This window comes from Eucyclogobius newberryi, unplaced genomic scaffold (assembly GCF_026437365.1).
Source record: "Eucyclogobius newberryi isolate DKJ021-1_F unplaced genomic scaffold, fEucNew1.0.hap1 SCAF_6, whole genome shotgun sequence".
In the NCBI taxonomy this organism is placed as follows: domain Eukaryota; kingdom Metazoa; phylum Chordata; class Actinopteri; order Gobiiformes; family Gobiidae; genus Eucyclogobius; species Eucyclogobius newberryi.
Window position 1 is genome coordinate 20833908 of NW_027316278.1, and position 14942 is coordinate 20848849.

Below are 14942 nucleotides of genomic sequence, written 5' to 3' on the forward strand. Positions count from 1 at the left end.
ATATCAATTATGAGGGAATGTGTATTAGGGATACAATACTTCTTTAGTCTTTGTGCCTTCTTCTTTCATGGAAATGTATAACCTGGCATGTGTGCACTCTGATTCTAGTTCTATATAAACTGGATCTGGATCCAGTTTTGGAGGAGGAGGTCATATACTGAGGGACACAGTGAAAAACTGTATTGATCCACAAGGGAAATTACTTTCAAATTGTTATTAACAAAGAGCAAATAGATTAGTACAAATAATAATGACAATCTGAATGATAGGAATGTGCAGTAATGCGCTTCCCTAGACTCAAAAAACAAAACTGTCTGTATTTCTGTTAAAGTTAAAGAGGCAATAGCAGCATTTACAGTGAGGAAAGTAAATATTTGAGTACCCTACAGTTTTGCAAGTTCTCCCACTTAGAAATTATGGAGGGGTCTAAGATTTTCATCGTAGGTGCATTTCCACTGTCAGGGACGTAATCTAATTCCAGAAATCCCATTGTATTGTTTTTAAATAATTTATTTGTATGTTGCTGCTGCTAATAAGGATTTGAACACCTGCTAAAATGTTTCCTGTAGTTCTTGACCAGGTTTGTACACCATGCAGGGATTTTGGCCCACTCCTCTACACAGATCAGTCAGGTGTCGGAGTTGTTGCTGATCAACACCGAGTTTCAGCTCCTGGTTTTAGGTCGGGAGACTGGCTAGGTCACTCCAGAACCTTGACGGAGCCACTCCACACGAACCATCTTCAATGCTCAGACTGAGGGAAGGAGGTTGATACTCAAAATCTCGCAATACATGGCCCCATTCATTCTCTCCTTAATACAATGCAGAAAAGCACCCCCAAAGCATGATGGTTCCACACCCATGCTTCACAGTAGGGACGGTGATCTTGGGATGGTACTTATTATTTAATTCTTCCAAACACGGCGAGTGGAATTTATTCCAACATGTTGTCATGTCATGTCATGTGTTCTCATTTGACCACATGACTTTGGCAAACTTCAGATAGGCTTGGACAACGGGAACCTTCCTTGCGATGCATGATTTTAAACCATGACGACGCAGTGTATTACCTTTATAACTGTGGTCCCAGCTCTCTTCAGGTCATTGACCAGCTCCTCCCATAGTTGTGGGGCTGACTCCTCACCTTTCTTATCATCATTGATACCCCACGAGATGAGATCTAGCCTTTCCCATTTTCTTCTCATCTTCAACTTTTTTTGCCAAGCTACTTGCCATTTGCCTCGTAGCCCTTTCCAGCCTTGTGGAGGTCTACAATTTTGTTTCTGGTGTCTTTTGACAGCTCTTTTGCCTTACCCATGATAGTAGTTGGAGTCTGAGTGCTTTGGCGGGTGGACAGATGTCTTTATGCAGCTAACGAGGTCAAAGGTACTAATTTAGATGAATTAAAGGTGGAGAAGAGGTGGACTTTTTAAAGGCAGACCAACATGAGAGCCAGACTTCTTGCTGATTGGCTGGTGCACCTAAAACTCCAGACCCCTCTATAATAAAGAACTTGAAAAATTGCAGGGTATTCAAATACTTACTTTACTCACTTATGCCCTCTGTGTTGCCTTGTTAGTTTGTTGTTTCAAAGAGAACGACTCAGTACTAATCCATCCGTTATGTCGATCCCAAGAGAATATCAACATCTTCAGCCATGTTACTGTTTTTTTCTTTCATTTTCTGTCAGTAATCTGAAACTATTCTTAATTCTGGAAACCCTTTAACACATAGTTTCTAGCATCTAACAAGTATTGGTATTTTAATAGTGCTCTTATTGTCTATTTGACTGAATGTCAGCATTTAGCTTTGGAAGGTGCTATATAAATACACTTGGATGGCTTTATTCTATCTATTACTTTCCAAAGTCGTCCTGATATGTAACATGTGTGTTACAGAATGCACTTCTGATTAAATGGTTTATCTTGTCTCTAATAACATCCAAGTCACCATCCAGCATGATGCTTATTACTAAAGGACATAGTAATTGACTTAGGAAAATGAAAAGCCTTTGCGTCAGCAGAGAGCATCACCTTTGTCAAGATGCAGCTGGTGATATTATTAGTCTCAACAAAGGTTAGTGCATTATCTATATTCTCATCAAGGAGAAGTAATCTTCTTGTGACTGCAAACTTGCAGATAAAGGAGCTATCCGTCTCTGAGAGAACAAGGCATGACCCAAGCAGTCCATGAGAGGAACAATCATTGACAAGTGTATGAACATCTGAGCTTCAATGACATTTTGACTGTCCTCCAAAAAAAATATATGTTATTTAGACCATTATAAAATGCACAGAGAAAATAGATTCAACCTCCTTGCTGCTGTGCAGAGGTAACTTAGGCAACATTAAAATATTATATAATGATTTGACATATACTATAGTGAAAATATAGGAAATCTCATATGTATCCTTATGTAAAGAGACAGACGGCTCTGAGAGCACTCAGAGCAGGAGTTGAATATTAGGGTATGGGTGTTGGGGCTATTGCTCTATTGTTACTTTGGTATGGGTTTAAATGTGCCTAACGTCTGTGGAAGAGATAAGATAAGATAAGATAAGATATTCCTTTATTGTCCCACATGGGGAAATTTCATTGGTGCAACGCAGGTAGACACAGAGGCAGATACAGAAGAAAAGAACAGATCACTTATAGGAAGTCTGAAAAACACTTTCAGTAGAAGATCTCCTATAAACAAAAACTCCAATAGACAAATAAATAAATAAATACATAAATACCATTGCATGTGATCACGACAGTAATTGCACATGAATATGTGTCACGACGGCACATAGATTGCACATGAATTTCATAGTAAGAGGCTACACCACCTGCTGGTCTTCATGGAGATGTGCATAGAAGGTTCCACAATATGGCATTAAAATGATCTCTGTCCATGGAGTCAAGCAGGTGGTACCACCAATCCAAGTGAAGCCGAATGCACACCAATCCACGGTTCCACTTTGGAAGCCGGTGAAAGATTTGGTGCTGTCAACAGCTTGTCTCGTTTATCCAGTGAGCGCCATCAGTCCTCGAGGGACACAGATTTGTCTTGCACGTCAAGTTTCTTTGTCAAAAGAGCACTCCAATGAGTTTCAATACAGTCAACAGACGTATTGTGATAAAGAAAAATTCAATTGAATGGACAACCTAACTTTTTCCCTGTTTCCAGGTGGATTGTGTGTATTTTGAGAACACCTAATTTGAGTTCCATTCACCGGAACAGTCATGCAGTGCCTCTTTAAGGATTGAGCAGGTGGCTATAACTTTGATAAACTTTGTCACACTTGCTTTTGAAAGAGCGTTAAATGATGATACTCTAAAACCATTGGTTCTATCTGAAACACTTTTATACTTGACACTCTTATCTCACCACTTATGGTGAGGTCGACTCATTTGAGTCCTCAGTCTTTTTAATGATACTCAGCACAGTTTGCACAGTTTGGCCTATCAGAAAAAAATAAATGTGAAAGATGTGAAAATGAGGGCAGGGACTTTGCTTTTACTTTGAAAAGTCCAAGACTTTTTATTTTGACAAATACGATCCAGCCAAACGGAAAAACTCACCGTTTGGCTGGATTGTCTCTTGCCTGTTTTTGTATGTAAAAAACATAATATTGCAATAATGTAATGTGATGCGTAAACGAAATTGATGTATCGATTCATTTCCACCTCCTCCCTGCATGTATGTGCACACAACAAGGACCTATGCCCTATGACCCCGCCTCTCCCTGTGTGTGTGCGTCTGTGTGCTATGAGCCAGGTGTGCCACCTCTGTGAAGTTGAAAAGCCATCAACGACATAACCAAAACGTTTGTATATCTATGAAATGTGCTTTGTTTGTTGTGCTGTGACTTTTTTTGATTGTGCTGCTTTATTTTTTTTTAAATATAAAAGATGTTGCAAAAGGGGCCCACAGCACCACCCAGAACCTTGAAAATGCTTCAAAAGAGCCCAACATGGTGTCACTCCTTTGTGCTGTAGAAAGCGGTGTGAGCAAAGTATGACGTTCACAGGTGGTTTAAAAGTATGTTGGTCCCATATTTCTTGCTTTTGATGTAAAATTTATGTTTTGAAACTTGCGGACATTATGTGGGCAAACTGTGGACAACAGCTACTAATACGTCACCGCAGAGACAGATCTACTGGAAAAACATGAATCTTTCCGGTTACACTGTAGTTTTAGGTCATGCTGACTAATACAGGCCCAACGGCAAGCTGAGCGGCTGCTGGAGTTGTGCGCTCAGGTGGGTGAGGTGAATCAGCATCAGGTAAAATATGTCAAATGATGGTCTACAATTATGTGATTTTCCGCTTTATCCGAGGCCGGGTCGCGGGGGCAGCAGTCTAAGCCGTGATTTTGTTTATTTAAATTTTGTAAAAGTTGGTTTTGTATTCTGTGAAGCACCTTGTGCATCATTTAGCGTTTGGAAGGTGCTATATAAATTCTAAATATTACATTACAGTTGACAACATGATTATGAAAAGTACATACCAATCTACATAAGGTCCCCCAGTGTGACGTCTTTCCAGATGCTGTGTGTGAAGTCAGCAGACACAACAAGAGCAGCTGCTTTGGAAATATCTCAGACCCATATCTGTCACCACAATTTGTCACTTCTCGCAAATCCTTATACACACACATATTTTCTTCCTTTAGCGCATTTACTTTGAGGGTATGTGTTTCCTTGTTGCTGAAATAAAAAGCCCATTGATCGGATGACAATTTGATTTTTACTGTCATATCGCCCAGCCCCAGGCACAATCATGGATGAAAACTGATCGGTCATTCAATTCAATGTAATGATCTGGATGTTATCCCTGGTAAGCTGCACTGAGACCTTTGACTGAGACACAAGGGCAACTGGGAAGTGTCAAGCATCCTTACTTTAATAACATTTCTTAAATGACCCTGGCTTTCAGTTCTGTTACCTAAGCCGCCAAGATAATCTGCAATACTTTCACACTTTTCATATTAGAAAAGTTAGACTTATTTTTCATCTCAAAATGGAAATTAGATATCCTTTGTACCTGTAATTCAAAGTGATTTACAGATTTATAATAGTGTACTACTTTATCAATGCTAAAGGGCAAAAAATTGGGCCGAAGCTAAATCAGCAAGTGTTTAGTGTGTTGCATGTTAGTCCTGCCAAGAACCCAGCGTCTTTGGGTCACTGAAAAGCGCTATATAAATAAAAGTTATTATTATTATATTATTAAGTACATAGTCTTAAGTTCATTGCATAAGTATATGAATGTAATGTAATGAATGAACATAACATAGCTCATGGATTTAACTGCAACAGAAAATAAAGTCAGGCTGACCACAGCATCGAGTGGTACAATACCATCAACATTCGGATAATACACAATGATTTGGTAAGGCTTAAGCAAACAGTTTAAATCAATCTCGTTTGACAATCAGTTGCTTCATGACTACTCTGTGAAAGGACATATTGATGAACAGAGCACCTGTTTGGGTTATGGCTCAGGAGACTTGAGGTACACCACAGTAAAGCTGTTTACACTAAGCAAGAGGGAGAGAGAGAGTTATCGACTATGGCTCAGTCTCGAAGGGTTTAAGTCCATCCTGCGGTAATGACGCATCAAATCAAGCATTACACCACAAATAACGCTGTGTTATTGCAGAAAAGAAAAGACTGGCTGCATAATTTTTCATCTTCAATTTATTTTCTCTGTGCTTGTGGTATAATTACCAAAAAATAAAAGGTATTTATTCAGGTCTTTTTTCCTTTGGATAGTATGGGAATAATTTTACTCAAGACTGATTTATAATATCATTTGCTTCTATTTTATTATCCAAGAACTAGTATATAGCCTGATTACTATCTATTAATAAAATAGATTGCCCATTGTAGGCAAAGGTTAGCACTCATCTTGGTGATCCTGCACTTAACGGGCGGCTATGGCTCTAATGCTATGCTTTGCATGTCATGAAACATGTCATGTCATGAAAGGACAATGATCAATTATTTAATTACACGTTCTCTATATGAAAAATGCATATTGTGGACTTTGTTTTGGCCCCTTTCCTGCACGTGGTAAATAGGTACCCTTTGCACCCCAGTCTTATTCCTTTGCTCATATATTCACACCCTAAAAATATGCAGGATACTGAAGCAACAATTCCTTCTCAGGAACAACATGTGGAGGTGATACATGTCATGATTTTCATGTGCATCACAGAAGTGCATTTCCTCATCCAATCTGGTATTAATGTTATATTTATAAATACTGTAGAACCTGAAAGGTTACCTTTTATATGATTTTCTTTATACATTTTACTGTCTCTGGCATAACAATTTCCTCTGAATATAATAATAAGGTGATATCTTATATTATAATGTTAAAGGTACAAACATCTATAGTAAGAAAAACTCAACCACTATAATTCCATAACCAAGCAATTTACACAGCCAGCATTAATGGCTCAACATGCTTCATTCATGTTGCAAGAAAGGTGTCATGCACTTGACATGAGATGGAGAGTCCCAGTGGTCATGCTTTTAGTTAGGAACAGAAACATAAACCCACAGCTTTAGCTACGCTGCCCTAGGAGTAACTATGCTGGGGGAAGTATGACAGCTTGAGCACTATCCTCTTCTTCTGACTACTTGTGCTATCAAACAATATTTATTTTTTAATTCCACTTGCAAACTGTTCACCGCCTTCTTTTTCTTTCTCTCACTCCTGAGGACCTGTGGACCCAGATGCCCCTCCCCTGGTGAAGTGGTCCCTGCCCTGTGTGGACGGTCCCTCATCTGCCTGAGGAGTGGGTCCAGCTCGCCTCCGACGGTCCCTCATCTGCCTGAGGAGTGGGTCCAGCTCGCCTCAGTCGGTCCCTCATCTGCCTGAAGAGTGGGTCCAGTTCGCCTCAGACGGTCCCTCATCTGCCTGAAAAGTGGCTCCAGTTCGCCTCAGACGGTCCCTCATCTGAAGAGTGGGTCCAGTTCGCCTCAGACGGTCCCTCATCTGCCTGAAGAGTGGGTCCAGCTCGCCTCAGTCGGTCCCTCATCTGCCTGAAGAGTGGGTCCAGTTCGCCTCAGACGGTCCCTCATCTGCCTGAAAAGTGGCTCCAGTTCGCCTCAGACGGTCCCTCATCTGAAGAGTGGGTCCAGTTCGCCTCAGACGGTCCCTCATCTGCCTGAAGAGTGGGTCCAGCTCGCCTCAGACGGTCCCTCATCTGCCTGAAGAGTGGGTCCAGTTCGCCTCAGTCGGTCCCTCATCTGCCTGAAGAGTGGCTCCAGTTCGCCTCAGACGGTCCCTCATCTGAAGAGTGGGTCCAGTTCGCCTCAGACGGTCCCTCATCTGCCTGAGGAGTGGGTCCAGCTCGACTCCGACGGTCCCTCATCTGCCTGAAGAGTGGCTCCAGTTCGCCTCAGACGGTCCCTCATCTGAAGAGTGGGTCCAGTTCGCCTCAGACGGTCCCTCATCTGCCTGAAGAGTGGGTCCAGCTCGACTCCGACGGTCCCTCATCTGCCTGAAGAGTGGGTTCAGTTCGCCTCAGTCGGTCCCTCATCTGCCTGAAGAGTGGGTCCAGCTCGACTCAGACGGTCCCTCATCTGCCTGAAGAGTGGGTCCAGCTCGCCTCAGTCGGTCCCTCATCTGCCTGAAGAGTGGGTCCAGCTCGCCTCCGACGGTCCCTCATCTGCCTGAAGAGTGGGTCCAGCTCGACTCAGTCGGTCCCTCATCTGCCTGAAGAGTGGCTCCAGTTCGCCTCAGTCGGTCCCTCATCTGCCTGAAGAGTGGGTCCAGCTCGACTCAGTCGGTCCCTCATCTGCCTGAAGAGTGGGTCCAGCTCGACTCAGACGGTCCCTCATCTGCCTGAAGAGTGGGTCCAGCTCGCCTCAGTCGGTCCCTCATCTGCCTGAAGAGTGGGTCCAGTTCGCCTCAGACGGTCCCTCATCTGCCTGAAGAGTGGGTCCAGCTCGACTCAGACGGTCCCTCATCTGCCTGAAGAGTGGGTCCAGCTCCAGTCTCCCTCGTGTCCGTCTGTCCGTCTGTGAGAGTCGGATCTCTCCTTCACTGGAACTCCTCCAGGTTTCTACGCTTTTTTCCCAAAGAGGTTTTTTTGTAGTTTTTCCTGGCCGAGAAGGAGAGTCTAAGGACAGAGGACCCTGGGACATCGTCCCTCGCCACCACAGACATTGTCTGACTCCATCGCCACCACAGACATTGTCTGACTTCATCGCCACCACAGACATTGTCTGACTTCATCGCCACCACAGACATTGTCTGACTTCATCGCCACCACAGACATTGTCTGACTTCATCGCCACCACAGACATTGTCTGACTTCATCGCCACCACAGACATTGTTGATTAATTTCTCCCTGTGGCCCTCAGAGGCAACTGTTGTTGTGATTTTAGGCCTTACAAAAATAAATTGATTTGATTTGATTTGATGCTTCTTAGAGTCTGTAGATAATGACTCTATGTCAGGGGCTGTGTGGCTACTCACTGAGGCTGGGTACAGTCCTGGAGGTTGCACATTCGTCTAATGGGCTTTGGCTTCTTATTGGCATCGCAGTATCCTCTATGAACCATCTTGGTGTCGCCCTTCTTTCGACAGCCATATTTGGTGTACTGAAAACCTGGTAACACATTCAAACCAACACTTTTACATTATAAAACAACTGTGAAAGCTTCATAAGAATATAATATCATTTGGAATACATACAATGTTGTTTCATCCTTTTACTAACTGGCCATTTCATGTAGTAGACATTTATAGACCAATTTACCTTTGCACATAAAACTGGCAGCAAAAACATAATGATGTTGTTTGACTGAAAGCTTTTGGCAAATCATTACTCTGCAAATCATTATTTGAGATGATCTTAGGGTACTCATGAAAAATGCTTTTGTTGTTGCTGTTGTAAAACGCTATACAAATACATTTTAATTATCTAGAAGGCACTGTAGGAAGAATATAGTCAGGTCATAAAATCCAACCGGGTTCTTTTTCTATGATTATTATTTTATTACTATGGACACAACATTTCCTCTAGCGCCCCACTGTGGCGAGTATGAGGCCCTGCTGAATGTGGCTGATGGATTGCTGATAATCTTCTTCTTGCTGATAATCTTCTTCTTATTATAGGAAGGATTATTGGGGATATATGCTTTCCACTCTTTCTTACTTAAAGGTTGAATGGACGATTTTTCTGGCCCAAATCTGAGTCTTATTTCCTCGTGGCGTGGACTGCCGATTAGTCCTGCCACGTATCAATCATAAAACGCACCTACCGCTCACCTGCAGCCGCGTGCGGCTCGTCCCCCGAGAGCAGCACGTTTCCCTGTGTCTAAGCGCATGGATCTATCATAATATAGTTCCCTCAGTGTACGGGACAAAATGAAGACGGAGAAAGACAGTTTGAGCTGACTCAGAAGAAGACGAAAATCTACGGGAGACGAGAGATGCGATGCGATCCGTTGCGCTAATAAACAAATGCACGTGTGTGTTGTATCAGTCCGCACGGGGGAGTGCGCATGTGCACTTCCGCCTGCGTTCTCAAATCGCCAAAAAATCGTCCATTGCGGCTTTAAGTAATTATACACTCAAGGTTAGGGTGAACAATAATATTTGTCTCAATTAATTTTAACCGTTACTACGTTAATGCTGTCTGAATACAATGTCATATAGGTCATATTAAGCAAAGGTTTATTTGTGCCTTATTTGCATATTTGAGTGTTTCAAAATGAAAACAAATTCTGAGTGCTGTCATTATGGTTATTGCTGGGACATTACCAAGCCCCTATGATCATTGTTTAATCTGTTTTTCACTGTCGCCCTCCGAGACAACCGCTGTTGTGATTTTGGGCTTTACAAAAATAAACTGAAATGTTTTGGGAAATTATTTGTAAAAAAGAAAAAAAATAACAAATTATAAACGTCTACTTATTATTTATGTTCGTTGCATCATCAAAATGAAATGTTTTGGACACGTAAGCTGATATTGTAACTGTGCAGCAGAATAAAATATGAGCAAACCCAAAACTTCCCTGTCGGAGCTCTAATAACTTTGTCTCGTAGCCTTTGACATATTACTAACTTATTACTAATGTTTTGTTACATTGTTTTGCAAAAAATAAATCTGAAGCTGCTTTGAGCCCCAAATGAGTCACCACAATCAATGGGATAAATATAAGGAACAAACCAAATGCCAAAATGAAAGGAAGAAATTACTTTTCATTCATGTCTAATTTGATGCTAATTCTTGCTTATTACCTCCGGCACAGGGCTTAGAACACGGAGACCAGCTCTTCAAGGCCCACTCGTACGTTTCCTCTTGAATCACATTGTTATTGTTGTTGTTGATAGGAACTGAATCTTCATGGATGATGTACTTGTACATTAATGTGGAACGAGTATCATTGTTCCGAGGTATAATCTGTGGGAAGTAGTCAAAGAGAGGACAATAAGAGCCACACACTTCACAAGGTGGTACATTTGCATTCAAATACAACCTGGAACAAAAAGCAAACTCTGTGGATGATGAAAAGAAATAGACACAGACACATTAGTATATCCAAAGGTCAGGGATGAGAGAGCATTGATTTAAAGGAGAAAAACATGACATTCACATTCAATATAAATGCTAAAAATCCTGCAATCGTAACGTTCAAAGTTCTGTATTGGAGGCGACTGGAGGCTATAAAAGGCTTGATGCAAAATTAAGACATGTGTGCTGGAAAGAAACATTAAAATTAAATTAAATGTATTTTTGTAACACCCAAACACCAGTTGCCTCCGAGGGCGACAGTGAAATTGGTGCTGCTGTAGATCTGCGTGGCATCTCTACACTAAAGCCACGCGGACAAATGCGAGCCTCAAACATGCTCGTGTTTATGTATCGTGTTTATGGCACAGCTTTGATAACGCGCCGACTCACAAGCTATTCTCTGTGCTTCAAGCCTCTGTGTTTGTGAGGGCAGGGCGAGAGGCAGCACACACACACACACATGCACACACACGCACACACGCACACACACACACGGACACATACACACACACATGCACACACACGCACACACACACACACACACACGCACACACACGCACACATACACACGCACACATACACACACACACACACACACACATACACACACACATGCACACACACGCACACACGCACACGCACACATACACACACATGCACACACACGCACACACACACACACGCACACACACATACACACTCGCACACACACACACACTCGCACACACACACACACACACACACTCACGCACACACACACACACACACACACACACACATGCACACACGCACGCACGCACACACACACACACACATGCACACATGCACGCACACACGCACACACATACACACATGCACACATACACACATGCACACATACACACATGCACGCACACACGCACACACATACACACATGCACACGCACACACACACGCACACAAGCACACACACACACACTCACGCACGCACACACACACACACACACACACAAACACACACACACACAAACACACACACAAATGCACACACACACACACTCACTCACACACACACTCACACTCACACAAACGCAACACCCACATAGCAGCGTGTAAGTGTTTCCAACAAGTAAATCAGCTGTAATGAGGCAGAAAAGCGTATTTATAAATTGTGTAAAGAAGCTCCCATGTGGAATATGAAAAGCAGATTACTTAATATTCCCGATGATGATCAGCCTAAATTTTACTAAAATGGAAAAGCATAATATTATGCCCTCTGAAAACAAATACCATGAACTCAATTAGGCCACAGTTGTGCAATGTACCGATTATCATTTACATTAAAAATAATAATACTTTTTAGTCACCAAGATGGGGAAAATTTTATTAATTATTTTAAGACTCGTGATGAATTGAATTGTAGGTCCTGAATTCACCCTGGAGAGACTCAGACAAACACAGAAAGAACAGTTTAGCGAGCTTTATTACGTGGGCTTTTTGACGCTCAGACACAAGTGGAAGACAGTGTGATTATGGGTGCTCCACAGTCTAATTGTATTAGATGTCTCCCCCCGGGGCCTGGAGACTGGTGGTGGTAGATATGAGGAGAGGGTATATAGAGGATGAGGGGGATGATGAGAGGGATGCAGAGGAGGAGAAGGCTAGGTGGTGGGTCGCAGTACGGTCTAAAGCGGCATGAGGGTTTAATGGGGCTGATTGGGAGTTAGGTCTTTCAGGCTGAATTTACACAGGTTTAACCCTAAGCCTTGTGAACTCAACCGAATTGTGAGATTCCTGAATTGTCACACCCCTACTAACGAATAACTAGAAAAAATAAGCAACAATTTGGAATTTCCATGGCAGAAATGTCAGTTATTATGAAGGATGGAGAATTTTTGAAAAAATGTTAGCCTCAAAAAGTATAGTATGTTGTAAATGGTGATACGTATTGCAGAGTCAACATTTTTCCAGTAAAACCTAAACATTTTTCCAGTTTTTTTTATTTTGCCTTCATCCAAGTGTCTAACAAAATGTAATATTAAATAAACTAATAATGCAATATAAAATGGTTGATGTCTTTAAACCAGACTGATATAATTTACATGTAGTTTTAATTGGCCAAACATTCTTGATTTTTAATATTGTGTGATAGTCTGTAGTTAATCCCAATGTCTCCATTGAAATAACATTATGTTGCTATTCCTATTTGCAGGGTCTATAGAATAATACATCAAAAAAGTGACAATGTATTCTGATGTATACTGAATAAAGTATTACCTTTCCATGTCATGAAGCTTAAACATGAAGACTGGCTGCCACTGAAACACCGATGTTTGAGTTCTGCCTTGAAAAGTTGATGATGCCGTTCATGCATGTTACATTTCCATTCTAGTTCTTACAAAATAATAATAGTTCTTACAAAATAATTGTGGCATTTGTGGCAGATGGTCCACAGCCTACAGTCAGTATTGGCCCCTTTGAGACGTGGCTCAAAGAGGGCCACATCTCAATGTTTCTGGGACATGGGCATGTTTGTTGTAAGAAAGGGGTAAACCTGCCTTGCTTTAAAACTCCTACATGTTTTAATTTGGTTTGTGTTTACTGTTTAGCCACCTCCTCTAGTTCAAAAACAACAAGTCCTTACTCGATTGGATGTCCAGTCTAAGTATGTATTTGCATGCTAACACATTCAGATCACTGCCTTTTCTACAAAGACTGGAACATGGAGTAAAAAAGATCAGAACAAAATGGCACAATTAAAAACTTAACATTTTAATAAAACCAGACTCGACTGCTTAGTCAGAGGTAGGTTTGTAACTTTTATGAATATGATATGAGCCATATCATGCTGACTTAGTGTCAGAGCTGGATAAGACTTTTGATTGGGTGAGAATCCTCCCCGACCTTCACTAAATCCCCCGAGGTTTACATAGTGTAGTTTAGATGTGGCTGTGAGAATATGCACTTACCATCGCTCACAAAGATTGTTATCTGTTTGTATTGTATTATTTATGTGATCTGTTATAGACACACTGCAAACTTTCAAATATTTAAAATTCAGAAAAAATTTACAAACAAATGACATGTTTTTCATACCAATAAATCAATATTTTAGTGTTTTGTTGGACTATAAACTACAAACGAGTGGTGTGGTGCATAGCCTCTTCTCATTATTATATTTTTCCATCACCGTTTTTTCTTTTTCTAGACTAGACAGTTTACTTTCTGACTCCAAGCTACAAAACCATAGGCACCCACAAAATGAAACATGATAAACCTTTGCATTTTTATCTTGCATTTCCATAATTCCTTTTAAAACGCAGCTTCACTATCAGCGTGTTATCATCTGCACTATACCCATATCATACGAGTGATGGTTTGTGTGTTACGTCTGTGTTTTGCTTCACTGGTTCAAATTTTTTGATTCGTCCTGTGTTCGGTTAAAAGCCTCTTCCTCAGGCGCCTTTATCTGCACCTTCATAAAACATTCATAACTTTTATCAAGGCTTCATTTCATTCAGAAATTGGCACCGTACTGCTCTGGAAATTAACCAGTGATCTATAGCTCCGCTTTGACTGCAGAGAGATCATATAGGCTCCATTTTTGATGAACAGTTTTTGACACTGCAGGGCATTGCATCTTAAATTGTCCTCCATCACAAACTTCAAAGACATAGACATGCATTATTCCATTTTATGAAGCTCTGAGGCCTCCTGAAGCATTTCACGTCTCGATTCAAAGTATGCATTTAAGGCTGGCATTTTCTCAGAACTGAATTGACACTTTGTGGAGGTTTATTTTGCAGAGAATGGAGATGCAAAAGAAATCAAGTTCTTACATGAAGTCAATGGTTCATGCATTAAGTTCATAGAATTAAATCCCGCTGTGATCTTATCTATCTTGTAGTTATTAATTTAATCTTAAAAAAACATGAATTGAGACCAGTAAAGTCAACTGGGCCACATTTCAAAATGAATAACACGTTTCATCTATTACACAGATCATTTCTTACACAGAAAGTATCCCACCCTTGTTGTTTACTGCTTGTTATACTGAGGAGAATCTGTCGGAGAGAATGTGTCAAGATAAACTGCAGACCACAGTCGGCCGTACACCTCCATCTTAAATTTGTCCAGTTGACTTAATTGAACCCTTTTGCTCAAACATTGGGGCTTTCTCTGCTTTCTATGATGCGCCACTTATCCGGCCACGAGTTTGTTCAAAAATGATAACGTTTTATTTTACCAGAACGACCACAGGGTCATGCAGGGGCCCGTCTGTGTGCAGAGTTTCCACTTCGTCCTCGATGCTGTAGTGCCACTCCACCCCCAGGTCAATGAAGCTCCTGGACTTGACCTCATCGCCTTTCCCATTCAGGATGTAGTGCCCGGTCGCCTGGTTCTTGATGGCTGCAATGGGTCACTTAACATCATTCAA

General features: G+C 41.5%; 1 protein-coding gene across 1 annotated transcript in view; it reads right to left on the bottom strand.

Annotated features, from left to right (window-relative positions):
- The window catches only part of adamts3 (ADAM metallopeptidase with thrombospondin type 1 motif, 3), a 117749-nt gene that overhangs the window by 3448 nt on the left and 99359 nt on the right, over positions 1–14942 (bottom strand). Inside the window, exons 17-19 of the mRNA XM_072433876.1 lie at positions 14751–14914; positions 10252–10414; positions 8482–8614 (exon numbers count right to left, since the gene is read on the bottom strand). Of these exons, the coding sequence (XP_072289977.1) occupies positions 8482–8614; positions 10252–10414; positions 14751–14914 (460 nt within the window). The remainder of the gene's footprint in view (positions 1–8481; positions 8615–10251; positions 10415–14750; positions 14915–14942) is intronic.